The sequence below is a fragment of the Portunus trituberculatus genome, chromosome 4, assembly GCF_017591435.1.
Source record: "Portunus trituberculatus isolate SZX2019 chromosome 4, ASM1759143v1, whole genome shotgun sequence".
In the NCBI taxonomy this organism is placed as follows: domain Eukaryota; kingdom Metazoa; phylum Arthropoda; class Malacostraca; order Decapoda; family Portunidae; genus Portunus; species Portunus trituberculatus.
In genome coordinates, this window is record NC_059258.1 from 3,172,571 (window position 1) to 3,185,313 (window position 12,743).

Genomic DNA, 12,743 nt, shown 5'->3' on the forward strand with positions numbered 1-12,743 from the left:
GAGGGAACAATGAAAGACAGACAGATTCTTTTCAGACACAAATCATTACTCTCATTCACTGTTTTCCTCTCCTCATACACCGTTACTTTCCACTACGTTTCCTTCCTTATCCGACACCATTACTCTCTCATTCATAATTCTTTTCACAAACTCCCCCTTAAAATTCCTTCCTTCCCTGCTCCTTTTACACACTTTCCCTTTTCATTACCTGATACCATTACTCTCTCATTCATAGCTATCTCACACTTCCCTTTAATTTTTCTCCCTTTCCATATGTCACTATTACTCTCTTATTCACAGCTCTCTTCACACATTTCCCCTTAATCTTTCCCCTTTCTATATCAGACACCATTACTCTCATTCACTGCTCTCTTCATAAACTTCCCCTTAATTCTCTCCTTTCTATATCTGACACCATTATTCTCTCATTCACAGCTCTCTTCACAAATTTCCCCTTAGTCTTTCCCCTTTCTATATCAGACACCATTACTCTCATTCACTGCTCTCTTCATAAACTTCCCCTTAATTCTCTCCTTTCTATATCTGACACCATTATTCTCTTATTCACAGCTCTCTTCACACATTTCCCCTTAATCTTTCCCCTTTCTATATCAGACACCATTACTCTCATTCACTGCTCTCTTCATAAACTTTCCCTTAATTCTCGCCTTTCTATATCTGACACCATTATTCTCTCATTCACAGCTCTCTTCACAAATTTCCCCTAACTCTCCCCCTTCTATACCAGACACCATTTCTTTTATTCACTGCTCTCTCCACAAACTCCCTCTAACCTTCTTTCTTCACCTGACACTCTAAGAACATAGGAACATAATGCAAGGAGGGAAGTTGCAAGTGGCTGTCAGACCTACATGTGGCCAATCTCTGTATGAGCAAATCTACTTAATTCCATCTATCATCCCATTCATAAGTTTATCCAATTTTTTAAAGGTCATTATTGGCGCAGCACTCACCACACCATTACTATCTCATTCATTGCTCTCTTCACAAACATCCCATTAATCTTTTCCCTTCAATATCTATTAGTTTTATTCATTATTCTCCTCACACACCTTCACTTCCCCTTAATTTTCCTTCCTCACCCAACACCATTACTCTCTCATTCATTTCCCTCTTCATAAATGTCCCCTTAATCTTTCCCCTTTCCATATTCACTGCTCTCCTCACACACCATCACTTCCCCTTAATTTTTCTTCCTTACCTTAAACCATTACTCTCTCATTCACTGCTTCTTTTATACACTTCCTTCAACTCTCCCTCTTCCATATCCAACATCTTTCTCTTCTCACACACTTCCTTAACCTTCCCTTCCATACCCGACATCTTAACCCCTTCAGTACCGGGACACATTTCTACCTTGAGTTTTTGGATATGATTAGACAGTTTTACTTTCATTAGGAAGGGTCTATGGAGGGCAGAAGATTAACGCCAGAGTCTTTACTATTTCCATCCCCATATAAGTTTGTGAAGTTGTATAAAATCACCAAATAGTAAGCAGAATGAATATGAAAATGCTAGTTTTATGTACGATTAGACCATTTTGGTGACATTAGGAAAGGGTCTATGGAGGGCAGAAGATTAATGACAACATTCTACACTATTTTAATCCCCACTTAACTTTCTGAAGCTGTATAAGATCACCATATAGTAACCAGAATGAATGAAAATGTATACAATTAGACCATTTTATTGACATTAGGAAGAGTCTATGGAGGTCAGAAAATTAATGGCCACAGTCTTCAATAATCTAATCCTCCACATAAGTTTCTGAAGTTGTATAAAATATTACTATGAAAAAATGAATAAATATAGAAACACATCATGGTACTGAGAGGGTTAAGAAACACAACACACAAAAACTCACCCTTAATAGACAAAGGAGGAAAATGAAACACCCATTAAGAAACAAAGGAGAAGAAAAGAACAACAATTAAGAAACACAAAAGTAGCAAAACAAAACAAACACAAAACAAAAACAAAACAAAAAAACACCCTTAATCGTCACTTCACCATCCTTCACCATCACACCTGGCCATCTCACCTGTCCTCAGTTCCCACAGCCAATCAGGGTACTCCACGTCATCCTTCAGCTTGATGTCCTCCCGTCCTTCCTTCACAGGGTGGGAGCCGCACACTTGACTCACCAGCTTCTCTGTGTCGGTCTCCACGGACAGGCGCTGTGGGTGGTGGTGGTGGTGGTCAGTGTGGTGGTGGTGGTGGTGCTTTACTGTAAGCTTGTTGGTGTTATGTTGTTATTTTATTTATTCATCTTTTTTTTAATGGTGTTAGTTACAAGTTTTGATGTTTTTGTACAAGTTTTGATGGTTTTTTCTTTCTTTGTCCATTATCCTTTCATGGTTTCAGTTATTTTTCTTTTTTTTTTTTTTCTTTTCTTTTTTTTTTTTCTTTTTAGTGTGGTTAACTGGGAATCTATAGATGTTCGTTCAGCTGTATTTACCTTCCTGTCTAGTGCTGTGTTGGTGATTTTCATAGACGTTTTAACAATTTTTTTCTGTTTCAAACTTAAATATACTTAGAATAGAAATCATGTTAATCTGTCAATAGAACCAAAAAACTACCCTTGAAAACTGGTGTAACTGAAACAAGAGTCTTTTCAAAATATGTTAAGTAGCCACTATTTTTCACACAGTCCACAAAGATAATCAAATTTATCCATAAGACTGTTTGTGCTATTGATAAGGTAGATGTCATATTAATCAGTCAATGGAAACATGAAATTACCATTAAAAAACCATGATACTGAAACAAGAGTCTTTTAGAAATACAACTGAAGTGGCCACTATTTTTCAAAGCAGACAGTTATGAGGAACTTTATTCGTAAGGGTGTTTTTGCTTTTGAATAGGTAGATATCATGTTAATCTGTCAATAGAACCATCAAACCTTCCTTAAAAACCTGTGTGACTGAAACAAGAGTCTTTTTAAAATATATTTGATGTTGCCACTATTTTCAGAGAGCACAGAGATGATAAAGTTTATCCGTAAGAGTGTTTTTGCTATTGATAAGGTAGAAATCATGTTAATCTGTCAATGGAACCATGAAACTACCCTCAAAAACTGTGTTACTGAAACAAGAGACTTTTATAAATACAGCTTCTACAGCCTCTATTTTTCATTTATAAATACAGCTTCTACAGCCTCTATTTTTCAAAGTTCACAGTTATGAGGTTCTTTGTTCATAAAAGTGCTTTTGTTTTTTATTAAGTAGATATCAATGTAATCTGTCAATAGAACCATCAAACCTCCTTAAAAATCCATGTGACTGAAACAAGAATCTTTTTAAAATATAGGTTATGTCGCCACAATTTTCAAAGCCCACAGATATGAGGAACTTGGTTCGTATGAGTGCTTTTGCTGTATACAAGGTAAAAATCATGTCAATCTGTCAATAAAACTATCAAATTACCCTGGAAAACCTGTGCAACTGAAACAAGAGTATTTTAAAAATATAGGTAATGTGGTTACTATTTCTCAAAGTCCACAGAGATGATAAACCCTTTCCGTAAGAGTTTTCATGGACTTGATAAAGTAGATATCATACTAATCTATCAGTAGAACCATCAAACTGCCAATAAAAACCTATGTGACTGAAACAAGAATCTTTTGAAAATATATGTTATGTGGCCACTATTTTTCAAAGTCTACAAAGATGATAAAATTTATCCATATGATTGTTTTTGTAATTGATAAAATAGAAGTCATGTTAATCTGTCAATGGAACCATGAAACTACCATTAAAAAGTCTTGATACTAAAACAAGTGTCTTTTAGAAATGCAACTTATGTGGCCACTACTTTTCAAAGTAGACAGTTATGAGGAACTTTGTTCGTAAGAGTGTTTTTGCTTTTGATTAGGTAGATATCATGTTAATCTGTCAATAGAACCATCAAACCTTCCTTAAAAACCTGTGTGACTGAAACAAGAGTCTTTTAAAAATACAGGTTGTGGCCACTATTTTTCAAAATCTACAGAGATGAGGAGCTTGGTTCGTATTAGTGTTTTTGCTATATATAAAGTAAAAATCATATTAATCTATCAATAGAATTATCAAACTACCCATGAAAACCCGTCTAAGTGAAGCTAAAGTCTTTTAAAAACATAGGTTGTGTGGCCACGATTTTTCAAAGTCCACAGATGTGAGAAACCTTTTCCGTAAGAATTTTTATGCTCTTGATAAAACAGATATCATATCAATCTGTCAGTAGAACCATCAAACTGCCCATAAAATGCTGTGTAATTGAAACAAGAGTCTTTTGAAAATATATGTTATGCGGCCTCTATTTTCCAAAGCCAAGAGATGTTGAAATTTATCCATAGTTGTGGTTTTTGCTATTGATAAGGTAGAAATCATGTTAATATGTCAATGGAACCATCAAACTACCTTTAAAAACCTGTGTGACTGAAACAAGAGTCTTTTGAAAATATATGTTATGTGACCTCTATTTTCCAAAGCCACAGAGATGATAAAATTTATCCATAAGAGTGTTTTTGCTATTGATACGGTAGAAATCATGTTAATCTGTCAATGGTACCAAGAAACTACTTTTAAAAAACCACAATACTGAAACAAGTGTCTTTTTGAAATACAACTTATGTGGCCACTATTTTTTAAGTTCACAGCTATGAGAAACTTTATTCATAAGAGTGTTTTTGCTTTTAATAAGGTAGATATCATGTTAATCTGTCAATAGAACCATCAATCCTCCCTTAAAAACCTGTGTGATTGAAACAAGAGACTTTTTAAAATATAGGCTATGTTGCCACAATTTTCAAAGTACACAGATATGAGGAGCTTGGTTTGTATGAGTGCTTTTGCTATATATAAAGTAGAAATTGTATTCATTTTCATTAAAAATATCAAACTACCCTTAAAAACCTGTCTAACTTAAAAAGAGTCTTTTAAGAATATATGTTATGTGGCCACTATTTTTCACAGTCCACAGAGATGAGAATTTTTTTGTAAGAGTTTTTATGCTATTGATAAAGTAGATATCATATAGTGTGGTGGTGTGTGGTGTGGTGTGGTGTGGTGTGGTGTGGTGTGGTGAGGTGAGGTGAGGTGAGGTGAGGTGAGGTGAGGTGTGGGTGTGTGTGGTGTGGTGTGGTTAAGTGAGGTGTGGTGTGGTGGTGAATGTGGTGTGGTGTGGTATGGTATGGTATGGTATGGTATGGGGTGGTGTGGTGTGGTGTGGTGGTGGTGAATGTGGTGTGGTTTACTGTGTGTTTGTTGGTGTGTCATTGTTTTTTTTTTTCTCTCTCTTTTTAATGGTAAATGTAGGTGAATCAAAAGTTTTGACATTTTTTTTCTTTGCTTTGTTGTCCTTTATCCTTTCATGATTTCAATTATTGCTTTTTTTTTATTTGATTTTTTATTTATCTTTTTTATTTTTTTTTTTTTTTAATGTGGTTGACTGGGAATTTGTTGATGTTAAGATGTGTTTACTTTATTCTTTAGTATTTTGTGTTGGTGAGTTTGATAGAAGTTTAAACATTATTTTTTTCCATTTTAAACTTAAATATAATGCTGACTGGTTTAAATGTGATCTTAATGTTACCCAGATTAGCTTAAAATTAAGATTCATTGAGGTGAGGTGAGGTTAGGTTAGTTTGGTCAGGTTATAATAGGATTTAGTTAGAGTTAGGATTAGGTTAGGCTAAGTTACATAAGGTTAGTTAGATTGGAGATTTGGATTAGGTTAGATTAAATAGAATGGGATTTACTTAAGGCTTTGCAAGGTTAGGTTAGATACATGCTTGTCTTGGCTTGGCTTGGTTAGGTTAGGTTAGGTTAGGTTAGGTTAGGTTAGGTCAGTCACACCACCTCACTACCTAACCTATCCACCGTCACCACCTCAAGTGTCGCATGGCAACTTACGACTTTCTCCACCGTCGGTCCGAGCTTCAACTTGCCCTTCTTGCCAAACCCTGCGGAGGAGACAGTCATGAGGCGTTGGCAAGACAGTAACGATGCCACAACAAAGCAATGAAATAAATAAAAATAAATAGTAATCTTCCTTTTCTTGTAATTTTGTACGAAAAAAATAAATAAATAAATAAAACAGAAAAATCATACACCACGAGCTTGAGAAATACTGAATAAATAAATAAATACGCGTATACAAGCTACAGTGAGCCCCTGACCAGCACCCCCCGTCACCATTAACCCTTAAGGAAGCAATTATAAAGATTAGGTAACAGTTAGCGAGAAAATAAACAGGTAAAAAATAAATCATTCTAAAGCAACAAAATTCTCAGGTGTTGTCAGGCGCCACTCACCTCCCATGGGCTTAGCATAGTGCCTGGTGGTGGTGGTGGTGGCGGGCAGCAGGTGGGTAGTGACTGTGGGCCTCAGGTGGTGGGAAAATAGGGAAAATAAGGACCCTCTGCACACCGCCATGGCTTCTTGATCTTGAGCTTCGTGGTATTGATGTTTGTTGGGAGATTTCCTTTTTTCAACGGCTCCTTTTTTTTTTTCATTTGTCTTCTTTGCTTTTTAGTTTTTCAGTTTTTTTCTTCTTAATTTTCCAGTTTTATTAATTTTCCTGTTCCTTCCTTACTTTTCCAGTTTTCTTCTTAATTTCCAAGTACTATTAATTTTCGTCCTTAATTTCCCAGTTCATTTCTTAATTTCCCAATTCCTTTAATTTCTATATGACTCACCAGCATCCACACACCTACAGAGAGAGAGAGAGAGAGAGAGAGAGAGAGAGAGAGAGAGAGAGAGAGAGAGAGAGAGAGAGAGATTTAAGTTAAAAAGACAATATCAATTACGAAAACATCTCAATCTGTAAGGAAAAAGACGATCTCAAAAAAAAATAAAAACTGTCATAGAACAAGGCCTTCATTATCTTAGCTGTGATGTTTGTGTTAATTGATCACTAAAATTGTTAATATACAAAGAAACAAGGCTTGGCTGTGAAATATAATAAAAAAAAAAAAAACTGTCCAAGAAGCAAATGGTGTGTTTTCTTAAGTTTTCTTTTCCTGGCTCACAACTCTTCAAGCTCTGGCACACTCTGGAACTCCCTGCCTGCTTCTGTATCTCATCTCCCTATGACCTTAATTAATTGAAGGTTTCAAGACCCCATTATTTTAGCTAACTCTCCTGATTTTGTTTGTGGCCTGGCATCTCAGTGGCCCTTAGTTTAATGGTTTCTGTTGCTTTTAGTTTTTCCCTCTTAACAAGAAATATAAATAAGAAAAAAAGTTCTAAGGTCAGTGTAAGAATGAAAGACTGCCATGAATGTGTCAGTACTTCACTTCGTTCAGAGGGTGAATGACAATCTTAAACCATAAACACAAGTGAAAAACAATTAGCTTTAGGAACGCTTCCTGAAACTGTCGGTGAATTAACCTTGCTATACTTGACAATAAAAGATGGAGAGACTTTAAATCATAGACAGTACTGAAGTAACAACCACTGCAATAATTCTTTCCTCACATTGTGCTTGAAATTACACTGATACATTCCAAAACAAAAATAAAAAATAAAAAATAAAATAAATAATAATAATAATAACTAGCTAAACTTGAAATCATGAAAGACAAATAAAGACTTATTTTCGTACATCGTGGCTGAAATAAACATGGATACATTCAAAAGCAAAACTGAAAAAATTAATAACTTGCTAGACGAAATCACATAAATCAAACAAACAGACTTTTCCTTATATTGTGGCTTGAACAACTGATACATTTAAAAAGCAAAACAGAAAAATTAAAATAAAATAAACTTGCTAAACCTGACACACAAATAAACTTACTTTCCTTACACTGTGGCTGAAATAACATTGATACATTTAAAAACAAAACTGAAAAATAAATAAATAAACTTGCTAAACTTGAAACACAAATAAACTTAGTCTTTCCTTACACTGTGGCTGAAATAACATGAATACTTTTAAAGACAAAACTGAAAAATAAAAAATAAACTTACTAAACCTGACACACAGATAAACTAACTCTTTCCTTACACTGTGGCTGAAATAACACTGATACTTTTAAAAACAAAACTAAAAAATAAATAAACAAACTTGCTAGACTTGAAAATAAGACAAATAAAAAAAAACTAGTCAAATAACCACCACTCCAAACTTTTTTCATCATATCGTGGCTGAAAAAAAAAAAAATTATGACATTTCATCAACAAAATTGAAACTATAAAATGCTGATAACATACACATAACTTTCCTTTCCTCCGCTAAGCCTGCTCGGGAACTGGCATCTAAGTGGGCCTTGTTGTTTAATAGTTTTTGTTGCCCTTAGCCAGATTTCTCCCCTCTTAAACATAAAAATAAAAAAAAAAAAAAAAACCTAAGAAAAAAAGGTAAAAATACAATCATCATAATAACTGCCACAATAAAAATCACCCAATCTGAACAATCATCTTTTTCTTATCATCTCATTCATTTCTTCATCAAAACTCAACATTCTGACAACACATGAAGCTTGTAAAAAAAACAATAGATAAAAAAACAGTTGTACTTTTATCAATCTGTGTCCTGCCTGCCCATCTCTCCACAAACATACACTTAAGTCACTCAATACAACCATTTATTCTTGTACCAGCATGGGAACTGACAATTAAGTGGGCCTTTTTTAACTCCCTATTCCCCTTGGTCAGTTTTCCCCTTATATAAAAGAAAACTATGGGAAAAGGTTAAAATATATGCAGCTTATGACTACCTCACACACACACACATGGCAGACTCATCCTTATTGCTACACGCTCTTCCACGGGTTGCCATCCACAGACTGAACGAGCCGGATAGCTTCATCATACAGCTGTGCATCTGTAACACAACACCAAACACTTCAGTCTTATACCTTCCCTTGTGTATAGCTAGATAAATGTGTAGAGTGGTAGGAAAACACAAGTTGATTTTTTTTTCTTTTTTGTGGAAGAGAAGCTGGCGAAGGGCAACAAAAATAAAGATAATAATAAAAAAAAAAAAGGCCCACTTGATTGCCAGTTCCCTAAAAGCTGGAGAGGAGTATATTCTTCAGCCGAAACGTTACAGAATACATTCCTCTGCATCAATTTGTGTTTCCCTACCACCCACCATACCTTTCCTTACTTTAACTTATTCATCTATTACTATTTATCATTATTTATCATAGCATCAATATTCACCATGGCCTTCCTTACTTCTATCTATCTATTAATAGTGTTTATCATTTACCAAAGCAGCATTTGTCATATTCTGAAATGCTTCTATGCTTCACCTTACTTATGAAAGCCTCTAGCTGAAATGACATGTTTTTAAGGATGTTTCTTAGGAGAGAGAGAGAGAGAGAGAGAGAGAGAGAGAGAGAGAGAGAGAGAGAGAGAGAGAGAGAGAGAGAGAGAGAGAGAATATAGACAGTCACTCACCAAATGCACTGGGCTCCATCTGGGGGAAGGTTACATAACTCTGGCACATTACTTTCTGCCCCTGACCAACGCCATGGACCTCAATCACACCCTCCAAGTTCTCCTGTAGGTTGACGAAGAAGAATTAAACTAGGTTAGGTTAGTCTTATTGTATTATGTTATTGGTTTATTTATTGGAGTGGTTTGTTAGGTTAGGTTAAGTCTTGTTTTTATTACATTACATAAACCCTCTCTCTCTCTCTCTTTCTATTGACAGATCACACGTGTAAAAATAGTTTACATTAAGTTAAGATAATTCTATATCTACATAGTTATTTATAAAAAGTTAACCATTAGATCTCTTGTTAAGTTCCTTCTCCCCCACCAACTCTCTCTCTCTATTGACAGATTACACATTTGAAAATAGTTTACATTACGTTCAGTTCCATTAGGATAAGTTAATTCTATCTATGCAGTTTTATATGAAGGTTAACCATTATATCTCCCATTAGGTTAGGTCCCATTACACCTTCCCAAACTTTCTGATGATGATAATGATGGTGACAAAAGTGAAGGTGAGTGGCAGTACCTGGAGGGGGTTGGGCAGGGACACCATCACCATTTTGCCGTCACTAGCCTTCACCATCAGCGAGGAGCCAGAGGGGTCAATCTGGTGAAGGGAAGCAGTGAAAGATTTATCACCATCAAATTGTGTGAGAAATGGAGGAGGAAAAAAGAGAAAAATATAAGTAAAGGAGGAAAAATAAATGGGAAAAAATTAAGGAAAATATGAGAAATACAAAAAAGATAGAAATATGGGGAGAAGGTAGCAAAGGAAAATAAGGGAAAAAAATAAGGAAGAGAAAAGCAAAAACCTGGTGGTGATATAAATAAATTGGATAAATTTATAGTCTTGCACAAACATCTCAATTCATGATGAAGCTATTTTGTTTCTGGTAGTTTTCAGCCTGTTTTGAATGAATTTGCACTCATTTTTTATAGCAAATCTGTAGTTTTTTCTCTCCCTCTGTTGGTAAGCATGCAGCCACTGTGACCTGGTACAATGTATGTTGGGAGTCCTGGAGGACACAGCTCCCCCATGCAAAACTCCCGATTCCCCACGTGACCCAAGCTTGCTGAGGGAGGAAGGAGATATCAAAAAATAGCTAAGAAGGTCCTTCTGGTAAGATTTACCTATCTGACTAACAAGGAAGGAAAACAAATCTCTCAATCATGCCCCTCCTTACCGCTTCCCCCGTCTCTCTCTCTACCTCTGAAAAAAAAAATGGTCAATTTAGTTTCACCCAACCAACAATTTTCTGATGTGGCTTACGTGTTTCTGGTGAGCTATGTAGTGAATTGGTTCATCATCAGAAAATCGTTGGTTGGGTGAAACTGTAAATTGACCAAAAAAAATAATCAAAACTACCACAATCAACACGCAGAGACAAAATTAATGCAGCACAGTAAACAGCTTTTTTCCCGCCGCCCCCACCACCAGCAGCACAGTCCTCTCCTGGCCAGTGCTCACCTGCTCCACCGTGCCCACCAGCACCACCTTCTGGCCGGTGTACATGGGCAGCAGGGCGCCGTTCACTCTCACGCTGGCTTCACTCTCTCTAAATGACATCTTGATGGCTAAATGTGGGTAATAAAGATACACAGGGACTAGAGGCACGAGTTGTGCTGGTGTTGTGTTGTTGGTCTTGTGAGGGTAGGGGTGTTGTTCCCGCGTTTTTCACTGATCTTGAATTCTCGATCTTGATAGAGGGACGTGGATTGAGGGTCTGTATCGGCTCCCACTTTTATCTATATTTTGATTGATTCATGATTGATTGATTGATTGATACATTTATTGTTGAACTAATAAATAATTACAACAAAGGAGGAGGATGGGCCTTGCCACCACCGCCCCCTGGGCAAAGACTTAAGGTTCAAGTATCAAAAATCAACTCTGGACAGTATACACAAAAAGAATACAAGTATTTCAATAAATAAATACACATATTGCACACCTTATTGCCTAAGACATCCTACAGTCTGGGGGCAAACTGAGGATATTCCCTGAGTATATCCCTGAGAGTAGCTGAGTCGATTCATTCATTAGTACATTTATTGCTGTATTAATAATGAAATACAACTAAGGAGGAGAATGGGCCTTGCCACCCACCCCCTGGACAAAGACATAAGGATAGAATATAAAAAAATAAATAAATAAGTAAATAAATATATGGTATACATTACAGGAATATAAGTAAATAAATAAATACTAATATTGCACACCTTATTACATCAACATCCTACAGTCTGGGAGTGAATGTAGGATATATCCCTGAGTGGCTGGATCTAGGAGAAACTTTATATTATGTGGGGATTAGAATAGTGAAGACTCTGGCCACTAATTTTCTGACTTCCATAAACCATTCCTAATTCAAATAAAATCGTCTAATAATACCCAAAAACTCAGGGTATAAAATGCGTCCCAGTACCGAAAGGGTTAAGTCTTTGTCCAGAGGGTGGGTGGCAAGGTCCATCCTCCTCCCTTGTTGTATTTCCTTGTTAATACAGCAATAAATGTATCAATCAATCAGTCAATCAATCCACAAGGTTCAGGGTTCCAGTACAGCTTTTTGCAATGGCGCTGGACATAATCTTTTCTTCCTTCACTCATTATTAGATTTTTCACTTACTTGTTTTATTGTCCTTTCTTTGGCCCTAGATATCTTAGCACTTTGGTTTTTAGTGCCTAACTTCTCTAAAAGACCACAATTTTTTTTTTTTTTTTTTTTTCATATACATTTTCACTGTCTCTGCTATATTGTCCTTTCTGCTCCCAAATAGAAGTAGTTGTTTAATGCAGTCTCTTCCACATTATATATTTTCTTTTCCTGTATTAGGTCTCAAGCTGAACACTCCAACAGGAAATGTTTCAGAGTCTTGGCCCCCTAGTTCTCCACACATGGGACAACTAACGGTGGTGTCACTGTTGTCGGCTTATCCCCTTCAGTACAACCATGCCACGTTTCCATATTGATTGATTGATTGATTACTTTATTACTGTAGCAGTGTATTCATTCTGCTTACTATTCACCAAAGTATGCGGCGAAGGAGTACGTCTTTTAGAGAGATACATGTAGACAACGGTGAGATGTAAGGTTAGTTTAAAACAAGGAATATCTAGAATCCTTGGTTTAAATAGCAAATGAATAATGCAAAGATAGATTTGAACCGTAATCAGAAACACTTTGCTCTCTCGCCATGAGTATTGTCCAAGGCCACAGGGATGATTAGTGGGGTTTTAAAGAATGTTTCTCCAGTTAACAATATAGAAATAGTGTCACTCTGCCTGTA

At 36.0% G+C, this 12,743-nt stretch overlaps 2 protein-coding genes across 2 annotated transcripts in view; both read right to left on the minus strand.

The window, feature by feature from the left end:
* The window catches only part of LOC123512793 (39S ribosomal protein L54, mitochondrial-like), a 7,776-nt gene extending 1,134 nt beyond the window's left edge, over positions 1 to 6,642 (minus strand). Inside the window, exons 1-3 of the mRNA XM_045269382.1 lie at positions 6,317 to 6,642; positions 5,916 to 5,965; positions 2,063 to 2,198 (exon numbers count right to left, since the gene is read on the minus strand). Of these exons, the coding sequence (XP_045125317.1) occupies positions 2,063 to 2,198; positions 5,916 to 5,965; positions 6,317 to 6,437 (307 nt within the window). The 5' untranslated portion in view covers positions 6,438 to 6,642. The remainder of the gene's footprint in view (positions 1 to 2,062; positions 2,199 to 5,915; positions 5,966 to 6,316) is intronic.
* Positions 6,643 to 7,280: 638 nt separating this feature from the next.
* On the minus strand, positions 7,281 to 11,144 carry LOC123512801 (replication protein A 14 kDa subunit-like). Its single transcript, XM_045269396.1, has 4 exons — positions 10,924 to 11,144; positions 9,982 to 10,062; positions 9,414 to 9,516; positions 7,281 to 8,832 (listed from the first exon to the last, which is right to left on the minus strand). The coding sequence occupies exons 1-4, from the start codon at positions 11,020 to 11,022 to the stop codon at positions 8,762 to 8,764; spliced, it is 354 nt and encodes a 117-aa protein (XP_045125331.1). The 5' UTR covers positions 11,023 to 11,144; the 3' UTR covers positions 7,281 to 8,761.
* Between the last annotated feature and the right edge of the window lie 1,599 nt (positions 11,145 to 12,743).